General features: G+C 41.6%; 1 protein-coding gene across 1 annotated transcript in view; it reads left to right on the top strand.

Moving 5' to 3' along the window:
* The window catches only part of grid2 (glutamate receptor, ionotropic, delta 2), a gene marked incomplete at both ends in the record, with an annotated part of 509482 nt that extends 496477 nt beyond the window's left edge, over nucleotides 1–13005 (top strand). The window contains 2 exons of the mRNA XM_083979111.1: nucleotides 401–641; nucleotides 12547–13005. Coding sequence (XP_083835237.1) covers nucleotides 401–641; nucleotides 12547–13005 — 700 coding nt within the window. The remainder of the gene's footprint in view (nucleotides 1–400; nucleotides 642–12546) is intronic.

Raw genomic sequence — 13005 nt, 5'->3', positions numbered from 1 at the left:
AAGCTGCAGTGTTGTCAGGGTTCGTGCGGTTGATTAATGTGTATTTGTTCTCATTCTCTGTGATTGTTTTGAAAGATAAGAAGCATTTTGACTCTGTGATCATTAAAGTAGGACTCACACCATAAATTATAATACCCAGTAGTAACTTAGCTTGTTGTGGATGGTGGTGTGTTACTCTTCTGGATTTTGCTGCTGGCTGATTACCAACACATTCATTCCTGTAAACCTACTTTTTTATGAATGTTTATTTTTGTGTGTGCTGACCACTTTCTAGAAACCTCAAATTAGAAGGATCAATTGTCTGATTTCACCTCACAGATTCTATTTACAATTGACTAATATGTAAGATAAGATTGTGTGTTCAGAGTTTATATATGTGTGTTTTCCATTTATCTCCTAGGATTTTGGAGCTCCAACAGAACGGGGACATGGATATACTGAAGCTCAAGTGGTGGCCCAAGGACAGCCCCTGTGACCTCTACAGCTCAATCCAAACACGACAGCGTGGCAACGCCCTGGACATCCACAGCTTTGCGGGAGTTTTCTGTGTCCTGGCAGCTGGCGTGGTTCTCTCCTGCCTCATTGCCATGGTGGAAAGCTGGTGGTCACGGAGGAAGGGATCCAGGGTCCCCTCCAAGGAGGTAGGCGATGAAGGGGTGGCTTAGAGTGAAGTAACAGAACCGAGAAAGGTACAGGGCCTACAATAGATCCTTCCTCATCTCTATGTTGAGGGACAGCCATGGAGCAGTGTAATTTATTAGGAAAAACTACCAAGAGAAGAAGTAATAACAGACAGTGGACAGATGGTGGTGGCATAGACGATGGGTTGAGTTTCAGGCACAAAAAGAAGGATGTAGTGTGAACTCCAGACTTTGTGTCCAGAGGTTTAAGGTTTACAAAAAAAGAAAAAGTTCTTAAAAGTAGAGAGGCATGAGGCAGGAGGTAATATAAAAAGAGCTTTCTTAGTGACAGAGTTGTGACACTGACAACATCCAGATATTCTAAAAACCTCCTGTGGTGTCAGTGTCACTACCCCTGAAGTAAATTTCGCACAGGCAACATCAACAATACTGTCTGTTACCACAGGCTGTAACTTTAATTTACACATCTGTCAAAATGAATCTTGGAGGTGCTGTATTAGCGCTGCACTGAGAGAACTGGCATTGATCTTTTGCATGGTTTTGCGCATATAGTGCTGTGCAGTCTTGTGTGCACAAAGGTATGTAGAAAGAGAAATAATGAGTCAAACTCTGAGAATATTGTGCTTATTTCACTTGATCACCAATAATCATGATCTCAGTGGGCCTGTACACTTACAAAATATCCTGTCATGTTTTTAATTCTAATTGTTTTCCTAATTAAAGTTACTGTCAAATGATCAAAATGATTAACCAAAGAGACACTCACAGCCAAAATGAAATTGAATGGGAGTTCAAATTGTATTAAGCAACAAATTTAACTCGACTTAATTGGAGAGGATGTTTATTTTTAATTTGTGCTATTCTGTTTTTGCCCTCATTAGTTTAACTAAAGTATTGCCAATTACATGAATGCCAAATAAGATGTCTAATATTACGTATGATGTAATCTAACATGGCCTGCGTGACATATTCACATTGCACTAACAGGGTAATGGTCTCGAGTCTGAATGAGTTGTTGTAATCACATGTTTTCATAGTCAGGAGTCTGGATTATTTGGACAGTTTCGGACAGGGATTCAAGAGTAACTAGACGGATTAACACAAACACAAGTCAAATAGTTTAAAAAAAAAATCCTTCGCATTTAATGACTGCCTGACGTCCCCCCAAGTGCTCCCCAGACAACAGCAGATCCTGGTGCTACTCTCCCATATCTTCACTCACTTGATTGGTATAGGGGTCTCTCTGGCTTTAGTCTGGTCTTCAGCATGTACTGTAGCATGTAGAATGCAACTCAAACTGATTGAGATCAGTTGACTGACTCGGCCAGTCCAGATTATTTCACCTCTTTACCATAAAAAGCTCTTTGGTTGCTTTGGCTGAACGTTTAAAATCATTTTCCTGCACAGCGTTGAAAAGTTGTCCAATGAGTTTTGATGTGCTCAGATGAATGTGAGCAAACAGAGTGATATTATACGCATCTCTGTATTAATCCTGCTGCCTCGGTCAGCAGGAAAATCATCAATAAATGTCAGCGCAACAGTTCCACTGGCAACCATACATGCCCCAGCTATAACAGAACCACCATCATGTCTGACAGATTCGGTGGTGGCTTTGGATCGTGATCTGTTCATTTTTCCCTCAGCTTGATAGAGATTCATTTTTTCTTCTTACACCCATTAAGTCTTTTGTTTACAGGGAAAGCATATCCCTAACTGCTCCTTGGTCTACCAGGTCTCTGCTTATACCCAGCTGCCGATTTTGGCAAAACATGTACCTTGCATTCTGAGGTACCTAATTACTTTGGAACCCTAATAACTGTTAAAAGATCTTCATGGCTCTTTCACTTTTGACATAAATCTTGTCTAAGTAAAGCTGAGACCTGACACTTAAATGTATAATCCATTAGTTCGAATTGAATGTGTAGAAGCACAGAGCCTAAGGACAACAAATGTATTAATGTCAAAGTACTCACAATCACAGTCTAGAACCTTAATATGGATAATTTAGTGGCATTAATCGATATTTACTCATGTAAAACTAGTGAGTATCTGCTCTGTTGACCCTGTTATGTATTCAGTAACCTGCTAACACTGGTGCACTAGTGGTACCGCTGCAAAATCCCACCTTTTTAAATGATTTATTAATTCTGCTACGGTGTTGATTAATTTAAAACAGGCCAGATGTGTCAGTGTCAACAGGGTAATCAACCACTTACCTTTCTGAAAAGTTAATGTTTTGGAGAAAAGGGGACACTGGCAACATTAAAAGCAGAATACCAAACAAAACAGCCTAAGGGCCTGCTGGAATGCTCCACTGTGCCTTGACCAAGACAGAGTCACAAACTGACTCATCGTATTAAGCATGGATATTTATACCAGCGTTCTCTCCAAAACAGTGGCAACCCTCCACCTTGTAAATTAGCAGCAGCACTCTGTGAAATATCCAATCAGCCGATGTGCGGATGATCACCTCAGCAGGAATATCAATTGGAGCAATCAAAGTGATGTTTGCAACATCTTACTAGTGCAGCACTGTTATGATATAGCTCTGTTAGATCCACCATAGACTAGAAAGGTGAATTTGTCAAGGAACAGCCCAAATTTTCTATGAATGCACTGTAATTACATAAGCCTGTGCCCTTTTCAACCAGAATATGACATCATTGCAACATTCCTATTTCAGTAGCCTTTCATCCACAAAGGGATTTAAAAAGCATTTGAACCAGCTCCCAAAACAATTTCCAACCCCAACCCACCTCATCACATCCCATGCCTACTGCTATGTTTACCAAAACACACAGAGGGTGGAAGTGTTTGAGTAAATGACTTAAATCAAAACTGTGAAATTGCAGCCAAGTGTGGCCAATTTGGTATGCAAAACATGCCACTGATGAACTGAAAGGAATGTAATTATGTGTGAAATAATATTTTAACTTTTGGTTCACAGATTATTATTTATGTGGTGGTACCAAATTAGGCTGAGTCATAAAGAAGCACAGATTCATTTTTAGCAGAAAATGTTTTTTTTTGCCACCAGGTAAATTAATGCACCTTCCACAAATGCCTATTCCCTTTTGAGGGAACTCTTTGATAAATACAGGTAAAGGTTAACTTGTAGATAATGACTGGATAATGAGAATTACTGTCTTACATTCAACTTCCAATCCTTAGCTATACAAATCAGGGGAATATTCAAGGTCTCTTAAAATGTATTACGGATATGGTCGTCTGGTTACCAAAATCGGCTTCGATGGGGGAGGGGGGGTTGACAACTATTTCACTATAGGATTGTCTGTGTGAACATCTCTGTTTTACCTTGAGGATCAAGTAAGAGAGGTCTGTCTCATCACCTTAATCTTTGGTGTTTCGCCAATTTAAAGTTCAAGAATAAATTGGAAAAGATGACAAAAAGATGGGAATGGAAATTGTGACCAAGCCCAGGATGATTCAGTGTGAGGTCAGGTTACTTTTCATGATAAAAGACCAATAACACCACTTCCCTCAGAAGTAATTTAGAGAAAAGTGTCCACATGAAAAGTCTATTCATCAGTCGTTACAAATGATTAAATGAGCAGTGCCTGGTCCAACACTAGTGCATCACTACAGATTATTACATCAATTCATCACTGCAATTTCTAGCTATTGAAGAAAGATGCTTTGTTTAATTCAGACAGGAATATCCAACCAAGAAAACTGAAATTGGTGTTTTATTTACAGCCAAAAATGTGGTTTGTAACTTGAATTATGTGCCCTGTTAGCTTTAATCACTGCAGTGTTCACAGGGTTGTTTGACAAACTATTTGTGAGTTTCATACAGCTTTGTTTACTGCAGTCAAATAAACCACCTGCAGTTGCTTGTAACTGATCAGTAGTTGCAAGTGATTAGTTTTATTCATCACATGTCATTTGGGCTTTCTGTTCATTTATATATTTAATTGTTAAAGTTTACTTGCTCTCCATGTAGATTCTTTGTTAGAAAGTTCAAGGCTAGACTTGCTGATGCTGTGTTGGGATAAACGAGAAGGGGCTAGAAAGTCCCATGAACACTCCCCTTATCTTAGTAAGTTTGCCATACGCAAGTTCCCCATGTGTCTGGCATGATGTGCCATTAGACTACAAGCTGCAGTGGGAACAGAGTAATATATTCAACAGGAGGTTGACTGCAGTCTGCTAGAGCTTAATTTAGTTTCTTCTGCATTGTTAATTTCTCCCATCATCTAATTGTTCTTGTAAAATCAATTTAAATATATTAGATATTTACCCAGCTTGCCAACACTCATCATGTTGAGACCTTATTGTATGTGACTGAAACAGAGATTGCGCATTTTTTATTTGACTCAACATTATCAGTGTTCTCTCATTTGACAGGCAAGATTTTTTTTTCTCCACTATACACACACAGATACACAAACAGCTTACCCCCCCACCTCCCACCAACAGTCCCCTGCTCAGTTACCAGCTTTAATCTGTCATTCAGACCAGTAGTTTTGTCCACCACTGAGCAACCACAAAGACACTAAAGCTTCAGTTGAGTCCAAAGTCATGTTAAGCACAGTGTGGTTCAGCTGCAACATACCCGCCCCCCGCTATCTTCATTAGCCACTGAGAGCAGCCAGTGGAATCAGCCCCTGACTGAGCACAGGAGGCAGAAGTGTAGTCGCAACACTGAATAGGAAGGACAGCAGGTATCTAAATGGTTATAGCCTTTGATTCTCTTTGTAGATCTTGTTAAAGGTTTTGCATATAAAAGTAGCAGGCAGTCACAAAGCTAGGAGAGTGTGAGAGAAAAACGACCCCATAAGTTTTCTTTGCGAGCAGCTTATTACAACCCAATGTTATGTTCGCAAAGGAGGAAGTTATGTGATGTTTTTTCAGAGCAAAGGTTGGTTTCAGAGAAGGCCAGGGTGGAAGGAAACACAGGACTGTGACACGGGAGACCTGTTTCAGACTGGTAGTCAGAATTGTTTCTTTTATCCATTACTGTTCTACAACCTTAAATAATATATATTTGATATTGTCACCATGGCAGCAAATGCCCTCTAATTTTACGGAGGAACTGACTTCAACCCAAATCATAATATTTTCCATAAACCTAACCAAACCATGACCATTATTATGACAATGAAGGTCTGACATGCTTGCTGGTGGTATATTATGTAGATTGTAACCAATGACAGTGACAAGCAATCTATATGATCACTGAAGCTGGAGGACTTGTTGGACAGAAGGAAATCACTACTATTGATTTATAAACCACACATGGACACTCTTATTGTAATGCAGTTTGGTGACATTTAAAATCTGAGCCTTTTATATAGTCCAGTGGCTCAATAAGGGGCTATCATTTCTAAGTTATTTGTTTTTTTCATGCTATGAGGACAAAGCATGTGGATATCAGTGGGAGAAAAGCAATGGGATAGTCAAATTAAGTATGAGCTAATAGTGCATTATTGGAAGAGCCTTATTGGTGCTTCCATGGTGAAAATGAAGGTGGCTCAGTCAGCCATGATTGTTTTGATGGTTGACCTCAGACTTTTATCCCTCACCCTGCCAAAACATTGACCTATTGATTGTCAGTAGTTTGGCTCAAGGGTTCCTTAGAGTAACCACTGAAGCTAAAGGGGTCAGTGTACTTCAAACAAAATCTTGTCGGATCATCGAACAGCATCCAAAACCCCCTGCATCCACACCTCTCCGACACCAAAATTGGGCAGGCTGCATCAGATTTGAACTTACTCTAGAGCTTGTTATTCAACACTTTTCATGTGTAACAACATGAATGCCACAGTCACTGCTCCACTGCATCGTTTTTATCACTATTTGAACGATTGCTGTATCTGCTATCTTAATGACTGGAATAATATATTTACCTCAACTCTTTGAGTGTGCTTAACAGTTTGTCTCCAACATACTCACAGACCACTTGTCTGGAAAGGCCACTACAAATTAGAAATAGAGCTCACTTCATCAAAGTTTTTAATTTGGCTGAGATATTCATATTACCATTTAAAAACTCTTGTCATAATGTATGTAAAAAGAGTGAAGATACCACACAATCACCATTTGAAAAGATGGAAATCTAGCTGCTAAGATGGTTCCTGAGAACAGAAGAGGGGAGAGTCAGAATGGTAGCACTGCAGGTCTGCAGCCTATCCTGACTCAGTGGAGGACGGAAGACAAATTTTAGTCAACTTCAAAGCAGCTAATTAGATAAATTGCATATGTTGCGTTTTATCGGCTGGGGAAAAGTCTGCGTCTGCATGCAATTTGGCCTTAGTCATGGCCAATGGAGTAAGTCTGGTGTGTTTAATGTCATCTAACTTCCTAAAGTTGAATTAATAAAGTGAAGCAAACCATAAAGCTTGTAATTAACTCCGCCAGACGCCTTGCTCCCTGTCAGTTTAAATGAAGAACTCTCTCTCTGTCTCGCCGTCACAGTGAACGCTAACATCACTTGAGACCATCGGGCTGGGCCGAGAGGAGCACGCAGGCCCCTGTGCATTTTTGCAAACTTCACATAAAACAGGAAATCCTGCTGATTCATGATTTATGAATGGATCAAGAAGACTTGGCTTAGTGAGATACACTGGCACCTCAAATATGAAGTGCAGACTTGGCATGAGGACTCTACATCCAGCACCTTACTCCCACGCAGTGAGAGATTTACTGTATAGAGAATTCCGTCTAATATCTGCCATAGTGTTTCCTATGGTTTTGCCCACTATTAGAGAGTGTACGATTTATTACTGAATATAATATCCAGATATAACATCAGTCAGTGTTCAAGTTTTGTGCAGTATCAGTTGGGTCTCATCACTTACACCCTCAAACATTTGTATTGAGAAAATTAAAAGGCATGTGCTAATTTGCTCCCCATGAAGAGGACACTATTCCCAATATGGCCCCTCATACAGATACACACACACACTGATGAGCTTGCCTTCTCACATGCATGCACATCAGCATTTAACTCACCTCCTCCATCACGTCAGGCTTGTATCAGTATAATGGATGCTCAAACTTTGTGCCAGGTATTCCATGTCATGAAACCCATTAATTCAAGACATACTCTACATTTGCTTGGTTTGTTTTAAACACGCTTCATAAGCCCCAGTGGGTTTTTTCCGTTTTTATGTTTGTTCCATCTCTAAGCAGTCAAGATCCAGGTTATCTCACCCACACAACTAAAGATGGATGTGATTCACTGAAAATTAGTAAATACATAAATCATGACTATGTTCATCCATCAAACTGTATGGCCAACATTTCATCCCCACTTTCCACTTACAGTACATGTACCCATACATGCTTTCTGCATACATGAAAATGCACAACTCCGCTGTTCAAACTAATTCAGCTAAGCTGTTTGTGTCTGTTCTTTATACGTACTAAAACATGCATAATCACACACTGTGCATACTGTCTTCACGTGCCTTTGCATTCATACCTTATGCTGTAATGCTGTGTTAACTGCTTCTGACTGTGGGCTCTCTGTCAATGTTTGTGTCTGTGTTGTGGTTCCGTGTTGTGTGTGGTGCAATGGTGACACTGGGGGCTGCTTCTCGATGTTCACTTGTTTCGACGTGGGTTTAACAATCACAGACACAAACGCACACACTTCCGCAGAGCCGACTCATGTGGATTACCAGTAAAGGAGCTGTTTCGTGATTGAGCATGCATAACACGGATATTATGTACACCAAATAAAAAGGGATTGTCTAACTGTGTCCCTGGAGTTTGCTAGTATACATTTTAGTCAAATGAATTACAACCACAGTGCAGTACAGTGTGTTCCTTTTGTAAATGTGGTAACACTTTTTGGAAATTAGTCCTCCTCTGTATTGCTACTCTTTCACTGTGCTCAAAGCATCTGAACTCATTTTGGGTTGGGTGTGTGATATTGGGGGTGTGTGTTTGTAATGATAGCACTGTATCTGATGAAAAATGGATCAAGGTGCCCTTAACGCTGCTTCGGAGGCAAGTCTAAATTTTGACATCTTGATTCTTATGACAAGCTATTTGCTGAATGTCAAAGTGTCTCGAGGCCCATTTCAGTCATAACAGGGCGGATACATTGCTTTAGCCTTTTTGGCCTATATATGTTCCTGCACAGGTTTGTATGAAAGAGTTCTGTCATTGGATTTTACAACATCTGCACAAATTCAAAACGCAGAAGTGACTCTACTGCTGCCAAAATAGAGATAATTTTCATTGTCAGAACTCTTCCATAATGGTTACATCTGTGGTTTTGACCATGTCTGATATTTCATATAATCCATGTAGACTTAGCATGAGAAGAGCAGGCACTTCCTCGTGTATCATTTTCTTTGATACACCAAAAAACAGCTGACCTGAATCTTCCTGGTTTGGATGGGAATTGTCAGTCTTCTCGTTCTAACTCTACACAATGATCTGTGTCACTGTGGCTCAAAGCTCTCATATTTTGTCTCATGTTTTGTTTTTGTAGATAAGTACACTGTGTTGAGGGGTGTAGCGGGCGAGGGGGAGAGAGAGAGAGGGAGAGAGCAATTCAAAATGCCATTTAAACATCTCCCCTTTCCAGGTATATAACAACTGTGTGTATGTCTCTCTGAAGACAAAACACAGAACGACCTGCTTAACTGTGTGTGCTGACTGACTGCCATGTCTTTCTTCTCGCTCACCCCCCACCCGTCTGTCTCTCCAATTGACTTCTCTCTCTCCTCCACCCTACCGTCCATTTGCCTGATCTTGTCTGTCACTCATCCCTTCTCTGTCTCCGCCGTCTGCCCATTGTCTGCCCGTGTGTATATTTGGCTTCTTTTTTTTCCTTTTCTTTGGGGGGGTGGGGGCTTGTTTTAATCTTCCCGCTCAACTTGCATGCACACAAACACACAAACACATCTATATTACTTACTCCACATCTCTCTTTCATCCCCCTCTCTCTTTCTGTCCCTCTCCTCCTGTCCCTTTTTTCCTCACACACAACCATGTACACTTCACACACTCACACCAAACACAGGCAGATGGCTCATCTGCCAGGCAAGCTGCCGACCCGTGCCCTCACAGCCCCAATGAGCATCCTCTTGCCCTGGGTGGTCAGACCCAGAACCAGACGCCCAACACTACCAACACCACTGCCCCTACTGCCACCCATTACCAGCCCCCAGCATGCTGCGACATTCCCTGCGCCCTGATCGTGCAGCACTCCTACGAACCCACCAACCCCTCCGAGCTCACTCCCAAAATGAGAATGACCACCTTCACCACCTCACCTCCCACCCCAAGGTTATACATACAATAGAAGATAAAAAAAAATAAATCATTGGTTAGTAATGCTTGAAGAAGGCTGTTATTTGAAGTGTCATGATATATAAATATTAATGAAATTCGATAAATGACGCACATCAGGGAGAAAGGTTCAAACTTTGGTGTTCACAGTGCAGCAAAGCTCAGCTGGAAACAAATGTACCTCTTTCAAAAACATTTATTTACCTGGCAAGTTGCCAGTTGACTATATGTGCAATGATGCCTTTCTGCCATTAGATGGTGCTGTCTCTCTATCTAGAGGCAAATCGAGCATCATCTTTGACCAGACAGTCAAAGTTTCATGCTCAGTATATATATACTGTATATTCAGGTCAAGTCTGCAATGGAGGATTTATTTTATGTACCATAGAGATTTTATTACATCTGAAGCCAAAAACCATTTTGTGGTCTAAACCTGGCTTTGTTGTCCAATATAATGCCTTTATAAAATGTAGTAAATTAGAGATGTATATTAAGTACATTTCACGTACCTAGATATATATGATTCTATTTGTCAGTAAGGGGATTCAGTGTCAACCTCTCTTCCACAATGTTACAGTACAACTGGGAGGGTGCTTCATTGCAATAAAAATGCCATCTGGTACCACTTTTCCATGAAAACCTTCCACCTCTCCTTTCCTCAGTCCTATTCAAGCACTCCTCGTAGTTGCCCATTGATCTCCTTCATGAACAGCACACTGACCATTTGTGATTCACTCTTCTCTTTCACTCCCCTTCATTTTCTTTTGATACCAACTCTACCCCTTCAATAATCCCTCCTTCAAACATTTAGTGTGTGTATGATAGTGTCACGGCAAACATTAGCGCCCCCTCGTCCACTCCTTCCCCGCACTGTCCCCTCCTTAGACGGCAACCAGGGGGCGCCACTGTTGGTCCACTCTGTGCGTGAGCTTCGTACAGTAGGGCCAAAGTCCCCACCAGAAGGACACGGTCAGTAAATCTACTTTTACCCTCAGTGATGTGACCCTTTTACTCACAAAACCCCATGTACCCACACAATGTCTGAAACACCAAAGTGAGACCCCTGAACCTACGTATGTGACACCCCACGCTACCCACCACCTACCTCCGAGACCCTAACGGCATCCCTAAGCCAGCCCACCTATGTAAACCTAGAGAAGCACATTGCCGCGTTTGTAGACAAGTCAAACATTTCAGAGTTTTCCAACATCTTCTAACTCAGTTCTCCTGAGCCCTCTCCTCACTCTATATCCTCGCCTCATCCATTGCAAACTGAGCTCCCCTCCACTACTGTCCACCTTCCCCTATCCAGTGAAAGCATGAAACACCTCCCACTGAGTGTTACCATCTTTTAGACCATGTGGATAAGTTATTTGTGAATATAGTCATATAATGAATGCTCTGTAATTCTTATAAGTTTCATTTACCTTATTCTATAAGTTAAATTAAAGCTGAAGTATGTGCTTGTCTATAGGTGGACTTGTTTAGATTGTTAAGAATGTTAAGTATTGTTTGATTGAATTTAATGCATTTACTATGTATAATGCAGTTGATAGATAAGTTGTAACAGCTGCAGTGATGAATTGTATGTGGCCTGGAAAAGATTCACTTGAAAATGAGATGTCAATCTCAATGTGAATTTTTTTGGCATGATGGCCAGAATGCAATCCACGTGACAAGAAGCAGGAACACATAGGTAATATGAGTATGGTAATTTTTTTAAGTATTTGGACTGCCCTCTATAATGTCAGTTATTTTTGTAGAGTAATATTAGATAATGTATGGTAACGCTTGCTCAATGATAGACCTAACACCCTGGAATGCAGAGCACGCAGCATGACTGCAGTGTGTGTATTCCAGATTATCTGCACTCCCTTTAAGACCTTGTAGAAGTGTATTTATGTTTCTCTTTCAATATCCTCAGCTCAGAGTGTGCTTCTGTATCCTTCCCTCCATCTTTCCCCTCCTCTCTCTCGCTCTCCTGGCTTCCCATCACATTCATGTTCACCTTCCATCCAACATTTATTAATTGCTGTTTTTTTTGTTTCACCCTCATTCTCACACTCAACCACTGTGCTTACCTCGACTTGAATCCTTTTTTTAATTGTGCCAAAACTTTTGTTTGGCCATGTGCATGCCCTCTATTCCTCATTGTGTCATCATCTGCTTTGGTCAACACTGTTCTCCTGCTTTCACCATTATTCCAATTATCCATTCATATTGGTTGGACGGATTATATCCCATCCCCGATGCTTTGTTCCAAACAATCCATCACTGCCCTTCTCCCCTTTTCAAAATATATCCTTTTCCTTCATTTCCCTACCTCTCTATTTGCCCTGCCTTTCTTTTACTTCCTTTCTCTTCTTTCCTTATCCTTTGTTCTGTCCTACTGTTTCCTTCTCTATTTCTCTCTCTCTTCGTCTTCCTTCACCCCCCTCCCTCATCATTAAACACTGTTATGGGAACTTTCTCCTTTCTGGTCCCTTCTCATCCTTCCTTTCGAATATTGTACTTCCCACCCCATATTCTTCCCAATTTACTTCCCCTCTCATCAACCTCTCTTCCCTTCTATCATTTATCACCACTGCTTCCTCTTCTGCACCCTGCTCCTCCCCCTGCCCCTCCCCACCTGCAGGACGATAAGGAGATCGACCTGGAGCACCTACACCGCCGGGTTAACAGCTTGTGCACCGAGGATGAGAGCCCCCACAAGCAATTCTCCACCTCTTCCGTCGATTTAACACCCCTTGACATGGATGCTCTGCCTGCTGCACGCCAGGCTCTCGAGCAAATCAGTGATTTCCGCAACACCCACATTACCACCACCACCTTCATCCCTGAGCAGATCCAGACCCTCAGCCGCAGCCTCTCTGCCAAAGCTGCCGCTGGATTTTCCGCTGGTTTCGGTAGCGGTGGCGGGGGCGTTCTCCAGGACCACCGGACTGGCGGGGTGGGCCCTTTCAGGCAGAGGGCCCCCAACGGTGGCTTCTTCCGCAGCCCCATTAAAACAATGTCCTCCATCCCCTACCAGCCCACAGGTCCAGGACCCAACTTTGGATATGGCAATGATCCAGACAGGGGCACCTCCATATGA

Source organism: Trachurus trachurus, assembly GCF_905171665.1.
Source record: "Trachurus trachurus genome assembly, chromosome: 9".
Taxonomy (NCBI): Eukaryota; Metazoa; Chordata; class Actinopteri; order Carangiformes; family Carangidae; genus Trachurus; species Trachurus trachurus.
This window is presented reverse-complemented; position numbering and strand designations above follow the sequence as displayed.